Source organism: Rhincodon typus, chromosome 25 (assembly GCF_021869965.1).
Source record: "Rhincodon typus isolate 14 chromosome 25, sRhiTyp1.1, whole genome shotgun sequence".
Lineage (NCBI taxonomy): Eukaryota > Metazoa > Chordata > Chondrichthyes > Orectolobiformes > Rhincodontidae > Rhincodon > Rhincodon typus.
The window spans coordinates 23,725,632-23,738,670 of NC_063356.1; the positions used below are offsets into that span (position 1 = coordinate 23,725,632).

The 13,039-nt window shown below is 38.4% G+C and overlaps 1 protein-coding gene across 2 annotated transcripts in view; it reads right to left on the reverse strand.

Annotated features, from left to right (window-relative positions):
- The window catches only part of LOC109927190 (synaptotagmin-B), a 286,221-nt gene that overhangs the window by 75,678 nt on the left and 197,504 nt on the right, over positions 1 to 13,039 (reverse strand). For both annotated transcript variants that reach the window (XM_048612122.1, XM_048612121.1), the window contains exons 6-7: positions 6,023 to 6,190; positions 5,236 to 5,353 (exon numbers count right to left, since the gene is read on the reverse strand). In XM_048612122.1, the coding sequence (XP_048468079.1) occupies positions 5,236 to 5,353; positions 6,023 to 6,190 (286 nt within the window). The remainder of the gene's footprint in view (positions 1 to 5,235; positions 5,354 to 6,022; positions 6,191 to 13,039) is intronic.

Genomic DNA, 13,039 nt, shown 5'->3' on the forward strand with positions numbered 1-13,039 from the left:
TTTCTTGACATTGGGATTCTGATTATTTTTTAATTTTCAGTTTCTCACCACTCAACAGCAGAAAGTTCGACCCTATATGTTCATGTGTTTATATATTTAACTATCCAAATTATCATTCCTGCACTACAGTCTGAGAATTGGACTAACAATGTATAAGCTCACAGCACATGGTACGATCTAAGAAATACAGTCAATGATGTTCCAGCATTTGAGTTCAAAAATGTGAATATTTCAAGTCTCTGGAAACCACAAGATATAATAGCAATTGGCTGAACAGTTGAAACTACTGCATTTTAAAACTATACATTTTTTGAGCAATCTCTACTGAAGTACAGAGCCAAGCAAACCCGCTAAAAGGAATGGTTTACTCAACAGAGTAGTATTTGGGAATTTGGTGAGAGTGGGAATTTGGTGAGAGCGGGAATTCAGTGCAGTGGGACAAGGGGCAAGGAGCTGCCAAATAATTTAAACAATTAATATATTTAAGGGCATGAAATTAAAATGAACTGAGTAGAGGATACCGACCTCTGCTGGAGAAGTGATGCAGGAAGGAGGGTTTCAGATTTTATGGACTGGGGACAAGCCTTGAGGCAGATGGAACACACAACTTGGATGAACTATATCTCAATAAGGCTGAAACTTGCGTGTTCACAGGGAGAGTCAAAATGGTATAACTTACAGGCTGTGTGCCAAGAACTGATATGTGGGATTAGTCTGGATAGTTTGCTTTTGGCCACACAGCTGTGATTTGGTGAATAGACTCCTATATATATTTTCTATGTTTCTAATGCATTATTGTCACAAATATTATGGTACACCAGGAAACATAGAATTGTATATTCATATCCTCTTAATTATTCATGTTGCTAAAGAAGGAAAACAGCTTTAATACTTTTTGTTGAGTGAGTTTTGTTTTAATCAGGATTTGTCAACAACAGCAACTGTCACTTGTGTTTGTAAAGTACATTTGATGGAAGAAAAATCCCAATATGCTTCACGGAGGAATTACACAGCAATGTTTGACACCAAGCCACAGGAGATCATAAAATAGATGATCAAAAGTTTGGTCAAAGAGACAGGTTTTAGAGAAAAAGGTGCAGGGCTGGATGAACACAGCAGGCCAAGCAGCATCATAGGAGCAGAGAGGCTGACGTTTCGGGCCTAGACCCTTCATCAGAAAAGGGGGAGGGGAAGTCCTGCAGTGCCACAACGATGCCACCCGAAGGTTGCAGGAACAGCAACTCATATTCCGCTTGGGAACCCTGCAGCCCAATGGTATCAATGTGGATTTCACAAGTTTCAAAATCTCGCCTCCCCCCACCGCATCCCAAAACCAGTCCAGCTCGTCCCTGCCTCCCTAACCTGTTCTTCCTCCCACCTATCCCCTCCTCCCACCTCAAGCCGCACCTCCATCTCCTACCGACCAACCTCATCCCGCCCCCTTGACCTGTCCGTCCTCCCTGGACTGACCTATCCCCTTCCTAACTCCCTACCAACACTCACCTTTCCTGGCCCCATCCCCGCCTCTTCGACCTGTTTGTTTCTTCTCCACCTATCCTCTCCTCTATCCCTCTTCTATTCGCCTCCCACTCTCTCCCTATTTATTTCAAAACCCCCTTCCCCTCCCCCTTTTCTGATGAAGGGTCTAGGCCCGAAACGTCAGCCTCTCTGCTCCTATGATGCTGCTTGGCCTGCTGTGTTCATCCAGCCCTGCACCTTGTTGTCTCGGATTCTCCAGCATCTGCAGTTCCTACTATCTTTGATTAGGTTTTAGAGAAAGTTGTGTAGTAGTGGAAATAGAAATATAGAGAGGGAATTACAGAGCTTTGGGTCTTATTAACTGAAGGAGTAGCTGAAGGTGACAGAGTCAGGGACTGACCAGCCTATGGAAACGTTTAAAAATGAGATGAGAATTTTACAGTTGAGGCATTGCTTAACCAGGTAATGAATGGGTGATACAATTTTTATTAGCTTAGATTGAAACTATCATTTAGAACAAAACTGATATTATTTTAAGTGTTAAATTCCCTACACATTATTTTCTTTAAAGGTTTTGAGTCTAAAATAGAATCTTTACTAAAGTACAATTCTTAATTCAACAGCTGGTTATTGATATTTTCCTAACAGTAACTGGTATTTCATTTTGATCAAATGATTTTCAGAAAACTGAGGGATAAGAATTCAAGGGTTCCTGAGGGATTTACTCAAAGATTACACAGAGTGCAGTTGATTTTTCTCTCATGGAGAGCTAGTGATATATTACAAAGCGTGTGTACTTATTGCAAATTCTAATACCCCTCTTAGGCCCTGACACTTCCAAAAGAGCAGTTGGGTTGAGTTTTGCATTCTTTTGAGATAAAGTGAGATTTCTGGAGGGTTTTGCACTAGGCCCAGGGAGTTCTCTCATCCTATCTTACCAAACTTGCCTCATTAATTATCTGTCATATCCCCATGGAGTCTCTCACACCCTGTTTCCACCCTACCTTGCCATGCTCCATACTCACAACAATTAGACACCCAGCAGCTATTACAGAATTCATGGGCATCTCTTGCATCTACGCTATCTTTAAAAGCCTGTTGTATTGCTGGACAAGCACCACCCGTGTGGACTTGCCCTGCATGGTTCCTGAATTTGCCACAAACATGGCAGACTGTGGGAATTCAACATCCTGCTGTGTGGGGACCAGGTCCAGCTGGATGGGATGGTGCAGATGCAGAACTTCTCTTCCCCTGGGCACCAGCAGTGGAGACAACGACAGCACGAGATGACAGCCTGGTTTGAGGTCGCCATCTGGGTTAAAGCTGTTTTAGCAATCTGGAGGAATACCCAGCATTATAGGAAGAAGATCAATGTCTTCCTCCACTGCATCAGGGTCGGGTCCACTATCTCCATTCCAATACCTCTCATTCACTCTGTCTCTGCTACTGCACCCATCCCCCACCAAGACACATGCTCTATTACTCTCACTATTCCCAGCATCAGCTTTGCCGCTTGCTCTCACTCAACACTACTGACCCTGCATGCCTTTTGTGTTGCCTGCTCACTTGCTTTGGACACGTCCCCACCTACATCAATATTAATAGCTATGTCTTCACTTCCTTCTCCCGTAATACCTGCCTCTTTTTACCTCCAGGAGGAAAACAGACCACAATAGGGCAGGACGAGTCAAGACAGGTGGTGTCCAGGCCTTAAGAGGAAAGGATCCTGATCCTTAACACTTCATGTTAGGCCTGGACTGGTATCAGAGGCTGCTCTGGTGTCTCAATATAGTTTACTGAATCTGCTGTTTACAATGTGGTCTCCTCTACACTGGGGAGGCAAAACGCAGATTTGGTGACTACTTTGCAGAACACTTATGCTCTGCCCACAGAAATGACACCGAGCTTCCAGTTGGCTGCCACTTCAACACACTGCCGTGTTTCCACACAAGTATTTCTGTCTCAGGCCTGCAGCAGTGTTCCAGTGAGCCTCAGCATAACATCTCATTTTCCACTTGGGGACCCTACAGCCTCTAGGATTCAACATTGAGTTCAATATCTTTACAGCCTGATTGAATCAATTAACATTTTTTACCCACCCCACACCCAATCCTATGGGTTGCCTTTATTTACTGTGCCAGGAGCTCATGGCCGAAGGCTATCCTACTTGATTGAGGCCTCTCAGAACCAAGACAAGTTTCCTGACTGTATATCTGTGCTAACTTTCACCGAATTGTAACAGTGCAGAAGGAGACCATTCAGCCCAATTGTATCACCTACTCAAAAGAGCATCATTACCAAATGTCAATTTCCTGCCTTCACCTCATACCCTTCTGCAGTAATTTTGTCCAAATAATCATCCAGTACCCCCTCAAATACCTCCATTACTTTCATAGGCAGTGTATTCCATACCCTAACTACTTACTTTTTAAACAGCTTTTATCCCCACATCACTCTTGCATTTTTTTCACATTACATTAAATATATGCCTTCCCTTTCTTGTTCTTTTTACAAGTAGGAACAGCTTCTTCCTATGTATTCTATCCAGTCTACTTATGATTTTGAAAATCTCTATCAAACTGTCTTCTCTCCAAGGAGAACAGTGCCCAATTCTTTCACTGTATCCTCATAACAAAAGTTTCTTGTTTCTTTTAAATCACTTCTGCTCACTCTCCAATACATTCACATCTTTCCTATAATGTGTCTCTAGAAATATCTAGTCTGCCTTGTTAGAATTTTATGCATTTATCCTTTCCCCTTTTTCTAAACTCGAGTGAATACAGGCCCAGTTTAACCAATCTGTCCTTGTGTGACAATTCTGCCATCTCTAGTATAGCCTAGTGAACCTTCACTGCTCTCCTTCTATGGTAAGTATATCCTCTCATAGGTAGGGCAGTCATAACTGCACACAGTACTCCAGGTGCAGCCTTACCTTACCAGGTAAGTTATATCCTGTATGACTGCAGTAGCTATCCCTATTTCTGAACGCAAATTCTCTTGCAATGTAAGTCAAAATACCATTTGCTTTCCTAGTTCCTGCACCTACTTGTCTACTTTCATTAAACAGCAAGGCAAGACAACAGTAATAGAAGCCTGGTATCTCTGGTGAGTAAGTGCTATGATAGCAAGTGAAGAGCCTAGAAATGCATCTTGGTTCAGTTCATGAACTGGGCGCATGTCCCTGAGCAAATTTTTGTGTCCTTGCTGCAGTTGTCTTTGCAGCCCAAGGCAAAGCATTGAAGTGCAGAAGTGACCTGTATGTGAATCAGGAGATGTGTCATGAGGGTTCGTACCTGAATATTGTCTCTGTGTGTGTGTGTGTGTGTGTGTGTGTGTGTGTGTGTGTGTGTGTGTATTCAGTGCCCATGAAACATGTCCTCAGATGTTTGAGCCTGGTTTCCAGCATGGAGATACTTCAGAGCAATTGGTTAGGTGGTTATCAGTTAGGTGCTTCCTCTGGTTTCATTGTCAAGTTTTCCTGACATCTAGCTTGTAAGATGAGTCACTGAATATTAGAGAGACAAGTTGTGGCATTACCAAGGTGTTTAACAGGCAATAATGACCATCAATTGGCACGTCACTGCTGCCTAATGAGAATATTTCCCCTCATTATTTGTGAAAGACATAAAAGATGGAATGAGATGATCTTGATGTCAAAATGGACCTTACCACACTTGTCGCCTGATTCTGTCACACATCTTGCCATAGCCCACATCTCTAAGACCCCTATAAGATTTTGCCCATTGTCCTACATACCTGAGAGTCCTCCCACATCCATTTTCTTCAGGTTCTTTGCTTCCAGGATGCAGACAGTGAGTTTCCCGGCCGTTGGAACATAGCGCAAAGAGGTGCAAATGTCTCCCAGTTTCTCTGGCTGCAGGAAAAATCATAGATATTTGGTTAATCACATAACCTGCAAAGATTGTGATAGTTATACTGCAGAAAATTAACTTACCACTGAAACAAGGCAGAGAACAGGTGACTGTGATTCCACATCAAAATCCAAACATAATGTCATGTTTTACCTGTAGCTAGACTGACTATTTTAAAAGTTAATCTTTATTTTTATACTGTTTAGATGCAGGAAGATTTTCAGCATTAAGTACTGAACGTTCTTTGTAGCACATTACCATGTTCCAAGAAGAAAAAAACTTAGATTTTGCAGTTGTGCAGCAGTAACCATGACTTAGAACACCTTTAAAAACTTAGTGCCATCTTGTCCAACAAAGACAAACATTTTCAATTGTTTTTATAGTGATTCTATGTAAAAAGTTGAAATTCATGTCAAATTACTGGTTGTGTTGATTGCATCTGCCCAGTCGGCAGCAGGTATCACTGATAACAATTTCCAAATATCCATGTTTACCTGTACATTTACTAATGTTAGAAGTTGCTGTCAGTTTTGTGCAGTAGTGACCACCTCAGCAAGCAGTTTCAATACCATTATTCCAGGCCAACATCATTTTTCCGGTCCAATTCTCCTTCGATTCTCTAGTGTGCCACTGCATGGATATTGGACAATTTCAAGGTCCTTAAAGCCTACCTCCTCTTTCTCAGCACTCTCAAGATCTCTCCATTCTTCAAGTTGTTGACCAAGGTCCACCTTTGTCATTAGTACCAACACTTGACCAATGCAGTCATGTTTGGAAAATCGATCAAAGTCATAAACGGCCATCACTAGGGTCTTCCCTCCCAGCTCTTGATAAGGAACCTGCGGAGAGAGTTCAGTTAAAGGGAAGATGAAATGACAAATCTGTGGATGTCCTGTGGTGTTCGCTGTCTGTTTCCTCAACGCATAGCCATTTTATTGTTATCAATCATAAATTTACTTAGCAAGCAGGGGAATTCGATAATCATTGAAATATGTTTAAAGAAAAGTAAAAATCTCTGAATTGTAGTAGAAAACCTTTTGAATAATCAGTGGTATTCATAGAGATGAAATGTGCATTTTATAGTGATTGGCAGGGCATTTGAAAAACTCCATGATTGATAATGCATCAAACTCCAAAGCATTTGCCTTTGATTTGACTCAACAGATTAATGAATCCAAGTTGCTTAATATATCAACAGTTTAACAAAGTCATGAACCTTCAGTCACAGTTAAAAGCTCATAGTATCTAATAAGTTTTGACAAAGCAATCTATTTGTTAATTGGAAATATCTTGAAGCACTAAGTATGGTGGACAGTTTCCCAACATCGCCTTTGTAAATTTCCTAGTGACTCTCAACAACACCATGCTTCAGTTTGATAGAAAAACTTTGAACCTGATCAAACGTTTGACTGTTAAAAAAAAAGTCTTTGTTTCTGCTGTAACATGTAAATAGAAATGGAATATTATTTGATGTTACCATCTATAGGACAGTAATTTATTTATTACCAATGGGGAATAGACTCCAGTATTTTAAAAATACCTTTCATACTGATTATTATTTATATTTTATATGATGAATTCTGTGGCCAGATTTTGCTATCACAGTCGTTGTGACATGATTCAAGGAAGCTGGTTCCATGTGCGCGCAACTTGGGAGCTGAAAGATGAATAATTCATGAACAAACCAGACAGCGGATACTGGAGTGAATCTTCATTTTTAGTTCAACCAGTGCAGAATCTCCCCCACTGGGAGTACATATCAAAAAAATTGAGTGTATGCCTCATTAATTTTCATGGATGGGAAATCACAAGCTCACAAATGAGCTGAATTCCCACTATGTGTGCCTGGTGTGTGAAATTCTGCATGTAAATCTGAAACATGAACAGTTTCCCACTGTGTGGCCAGGGAAAGACTTAAGTTCAGTCCTTCTATATTAAGTTGGCCAATTTTAGTGGAGTTAATGATGTGAATGATATATCTTTCTCTTACCATTTCTGGGCTGGGGGAGAAGACAAAGGTTTGCCAGGGTTATTAGTCTACTTGGAATCTAGCAATTCCTGCAGAAATTGTGTATGTGGGTATTGAAAGCATCTGCTAGATTGTTGGACTCCATTCTTTAACCAGCCTGTCAACATTGACCAGAGTGCTCGGACTTTTGAAAGAGCTTCACAAAATAGTTCCATCAGGAGGAAGGACAAGAGGGGGATAAATCTGAAAAATGATATTAAAGGTAAAATAAATTCATTAACTCCTCAATGAACCAAATATACATCTTGGACTTTTTATTAAAATGAGATAGCATTCTCTGTGGGGAATTGCACAGTGAGATTGTAACTGGCCTGTCTGAATGGAGATTATTGCTGTGATTTCATTGTGCTGAGCTTAGTTCTAGCTCATGCTGGAAAATCTAACTATGTGTTTGTGATCTTCATACAAAGCGATAAGTCTTAAAAAGAAATTCAAACTTCCAGTAAAAGAATGACGCAACAAGATTTCACATTTTAAGATATCACTATTACAAAACATTAACAGCACTATTGACTAAATACTATCTTTGTAGGCATTTTTTTGTATAAACAAACAAGGGAATATTCCCTTTTTTCCTTTTTGCACAGCTAAATACACACCGCTAATATACATAACAATGTCTTTCAAGTAGACAATCAATTTTCCCAAAATCCACCCAAGGTGATTCTTAGCTCCCAAGGACTTACTTCCATTCCTTTTTTTTCTCAGCCTTGAAACTTCAAAGCACAATTTTTCATGCTGAAATTTATTTTCGTAAGATTCTGGTTTAGCACAAGCAAGGCAAAACTTTAACTCTTAATGTATTCAGCATTTTGAATCCGGAAACTAACTCCCACCTGTATTCCTGCATGTGAATCATGACATCTTTGTGGTTAAAGTTGCTCTCTCTTTCTTCTTCAGCCTTGAAGAATAACCTAATCTTAGGGTTTAAGGATACCTCAGAACCTCCCTCCCTTCCTTCTCCATGGCAACATGAATCACATGGGCCTCCTATCCAGTCAGAAATGTTGATTATCTATCCTGAAAACCTAACTGTTTCTTACCTTTGAAATAACGAGATAGTTTAAAATAGAACTGTTTACAACCTGACTTTCTCAACATTTTGCTCAGAATTTGAAGGCTCGCAATCTATCTACTGTTAACAAACTGGATTTTGCCAATGTCTCCGGGTGTAAAAACCTTGCACCTTCCTCTAAACAAAATAATTTGGGCTCACTTGATTTCTAACAATCAAACCACTCGGACTTGCTGACAGGCAGGCTTCTGAATAGTCATGTTACCTTCAACAGGACACAGTCCCAACATATAGAAATCTTACAAACTTTATCTTGTCACAAATTTGAGTTTCAACTTTACACTGTTTTTCTTACCATTCACATTTATTGGGTATGCATAATATGGATTAGAATGGTAAAATGATATTTGTGTTTATACTAGATACTAAGGAAAGGAGTGGAAAATTCATGGATCTATTAGAAACACTGTAAACCATCTACTTGATGTTTTAAATTTTCATGACATTGATGTGTTTTATCTAGACTAACAGGGAATTCTTGGACATTTAGACAGGCTTCACTGGTAACATAATCATGAATGTATTCCTCATTTCTCGAATGCCTTCTGGAAGCTGTGCAGTGAATGAACGTGTTGATTAAAACCATGATTGATATAAATGGAACTGTTTGCAAACAGTCTGATTGCTAACTGCATCTGCATTATTCATTTTCAGAACGCTTTCATACAATAGACTTTGTCATTGTGGGACTGAAATGGCTCCGATGAAATTATTCAGCTAAACTGGTGTGAGGGGTCTGACGGAAGAATACAACAGTTTAAAGCTCACATCAGTATTCAAAAGGGAAGACATTGTCAATTGGAATTATAGAATTTTGAGAGGGTCATATGCAGGAGAAATGATAATGGGGAATAAGGAAATGGTAAAGGCATTAAATGAATACTTTCTATCTGTCTTCAGAATGGAAGATATTGGATATGTTCTGACGATAGTGGGGAAAAATGGATTTAGTAAGAACGAAGAACTGAAAGGAATTATTTGTACAGAAATTGGACTGGAGAAATTGTGGCTTTGTCTGATAAATCACCTGGACTTGATGGCCTGTATTCTAATGGTTCAAATAAATGGCTGCAGAGAGTGTGGATACATTGGTTTTGATCCTCAAATTCCGTAGTTTCTACAATTGTTCCAATGAATTAGCTGATGTCAAATGGAACCTTCCTGTTCAAAGTGAGGGAACCAAATGTCAATTAGTTTGATTCAATAATACTAAACAAAAATACTAGATTCCATTATTAAGAGTGTGTTTGCAAGACACTTTGAAAATCATAATGTGACTGGGAGGCAACAAACATGGATTAATGAAATTGGAATCATCTTGAAAAATCTGTTGGACTTTTTTGAGATTGTAATGAGTTTGGCAATTTTACCATTGCTGAGTTTTGTCAAGCCAACCAGGCTATTAAACAGGCTTCATCAAAGGGGTTGCATAAAGGAGTTTGGGGAACCTGCACCATCAATACTGTCATGTATCAAGCTAAGACATTTCCGTAAAGAGCTTTGTTAGAATGCAGTTAGAGTCATAAAGTTGTACAGCACAAAATAGACCCTTTGGTCCAACTCATCCATGCCGACCAGATATCCTAAATTAATCTAGTCCCATTTGTTAGCATTTGGCTCATTTCCCTCAGTCTTGGAGCAATTTAGGGACTGGGTTGAGTAAGTTGTGAGATCTTATGTAGCAGTAGCTGAGTTAGAGAACTTTGGAACTAGACATGGTACGACATATTTATTAGGTTTGAGGGATGTTTGTAGCCAGTTGAGATAGATATATCTTTGTTGTATTGATTACTTAAAGTCTTTTCATTTGAGGTATCATTTGCCTGTTAGTTCATGGTTAATTTGTGTTAGTTCCAATTTGTGTCATCTAGTAACTTCAGCTCTTATTTCCTAAGATCAACTGATTGAGTTTCAGTGAACATGCTGAGCATTCTGTACTCAAAAAAACCCTTAGTTTTATTCCCCTGCGTCCCTACCTTGATGAATTTTGGGTATGACATAATTCCTCCTTTGCCTTCTCTGGCTTGTTCAATATATTTGTGTTTCTTTTGCTAGTTTTCTTTTCACTTGATAGGAACATGGGCTCAATGTAACTTTGAGAGATATATTTTTAATTTTTCATTAAAGTAAGCAGAAATTCTTGGCTTTTGGCAGCACATTACATTTAATCAGTCTGAAAATCTGCTGTTTCAGCAAATGTTTAGCTGCTTCATGCAGAATGCAGAATGAGGAGTTCTAAACCTATTAATATTAAATAGTACAGTAAGGATTCTGAATCAAAGTCTTTCACAAAAAAACATTGTTTTCAAAGGCATTCGCTGTGGATGAAATCACATTCACAAACCCTGAAATATTCATATTGTATGTCCAAGTACAGCATTATAGTTTTAATGATTTGTCTATTATATGAGATAACCAATGTTCATCACTGCAGTAACAGTTAGTTATATTTTGTAATAATGACGCAGACCAAATGGTATTCTTAAATGTGCACATTATGTATAAAATAGTTGTGAGATTCTCATAACATCATATTTTAAGATGAATAATTAAGGTCCAATGTAATCTGAAAGAAACCTAGCATAATTAAATGAGGTCTATCGATAGATGTAGATTTCACTTTTTAATCTCATACAATTGAAATAATTTGCATTTATATAACACCTTTATGGCCTGAGGATAACCCTTCACAGCCAGAGATGTGCTTTTGATTTGTAATCATTGTTGTAATGTAGGCAATATGGAAGTCAATTTACACATGCCAACATCCTACAAATAGAAATGAGATAATCTACGTTAGTGACATCAGTTGAATGATAATTGTTGGTTAGGTTATGGAGCTTTGCTTCCTCAAAATTTTGACACCGTCTATAGAAGTGGAAGGCTCACTGAAATTAATGTTAAATTTAGGCCCAAAAGGTGACATTACAACAGCGCAGCACTCCCTCAGAATAGAACTCTGAAAAATAGAAGAAGCATTTACTCTAGAGTGAACTGGACTGAATTTAAGCTTTTGAGCTATACTGCTCCCTTGATTCCATTATGTAGAATTGCAACAGAAAGAAAGTGTATTAATTGAACTAAACTTGCACATTTGCTGAAAGCTGACTAAAGAAAGGAGTGAGCAAATTTGACACATATACTCTCGTGACTTTGTTGGAGAGGTTTCATCATGAATGGAAGGTGTAACAAAATTACAGCAAAAAAAATGAAACCCTAAATTTGTACTCCATACAAATGTTATTTAATGCAAATATTAGTGAGGAGAAACTTGAATGGTCTTGACTTGAACTTCTGATCAGGCTTGGGAAGATGACCAACAGAGAATAGTGTTGAGATGTGAAGGACCTGGAATAGGTGAGAGGACCAGAATGCATTATTTATTGGTAGAAAAGGTTGAGATATCATCCACTCTGCTCCTCAGAACAAAATATATCTGTGGTTCCATTAATAGAACAGATTAAGGATATAACAGCAATGTTGTTATGTTTTTTGAGATAGAATGCTAGTATCAGAAATATTGGCTATGAAACTATTGTTGATCTTACTCACTAATGTCCTTTGGGGAAGTAAATCTGTCATTCTTACCCAATCTAGTTCATATATAACTTCAGACTAATTGCAATGTGACTGACTCTTAATTGTTCTTCTAAATGGTCTAGCAAGCCACTCAGTTGTATTCAAGAAGGTGCTTCAGCATTATCTTCTCAACAGTAATTGGAGATGGATATTAAATGTTGGCCTTACCAGTAATGCCATATTTCATGAAATAATTTATTGACACGTCCCATATATTTATTTACATAACACATACTCATTATTGAAATGCCTGGATTCATATTTTGCTTAATAAATATAATTATTAGTGATAACATAACAGTTGGGGCAAGTTTGTATTGAGAATTAGTGGGATAGATAGAAAGGAACAGTGTCCGAAGTACTTACATTACCTGTTTAATTAAGTGAGTAGGAGATGTTATCTGTAAGCCTAAATTAAAATGATCATTTTAGTTTAAATCTGAGCAGTGAATGATTATTATGATGAATATCATCCAGGAGGTAAGTTTTGCTAACGACAGAATTATAATTCGGCTTAACATTTGTAGTGAGGAAAATGTTCAAGAGTACATTGTAACATGTAATCTGTATTTACTTAATCAGTATAAGGAGAAATGTCCCTTTAGTAGTGCAACAGTTTTGAAGTTACTGTGCAGGCCACTCACAAACTATTTCTTTTAAGCTACACCACATCAGCCTTACCAAAAAGTTTAAAATAACGGCACATTCAAATTAGTGGGCTGCACACCTGAGAAAAAAATATTTACAGGAATCACTGGTGATGCGTGGTCAGTATAAAGTTCAAACCAATAATAGATAAAGTCTCTTGAATCTTCTAGAATTATTTATTGACTAAAAGGTCAAGAGTTAAATGAAAAGAATGTAGTTTACTTGAATGTTGTGAAGACATTTGACAAAATTCCACATGTGATGTTTTAAAGGGAGTTTAAAAATAATAGAGTTCATGGAAAATTAGCTAGCTAGAACAAAAATGTTTATAGGAAAGTTGAGCCACAGAAGCTCTTC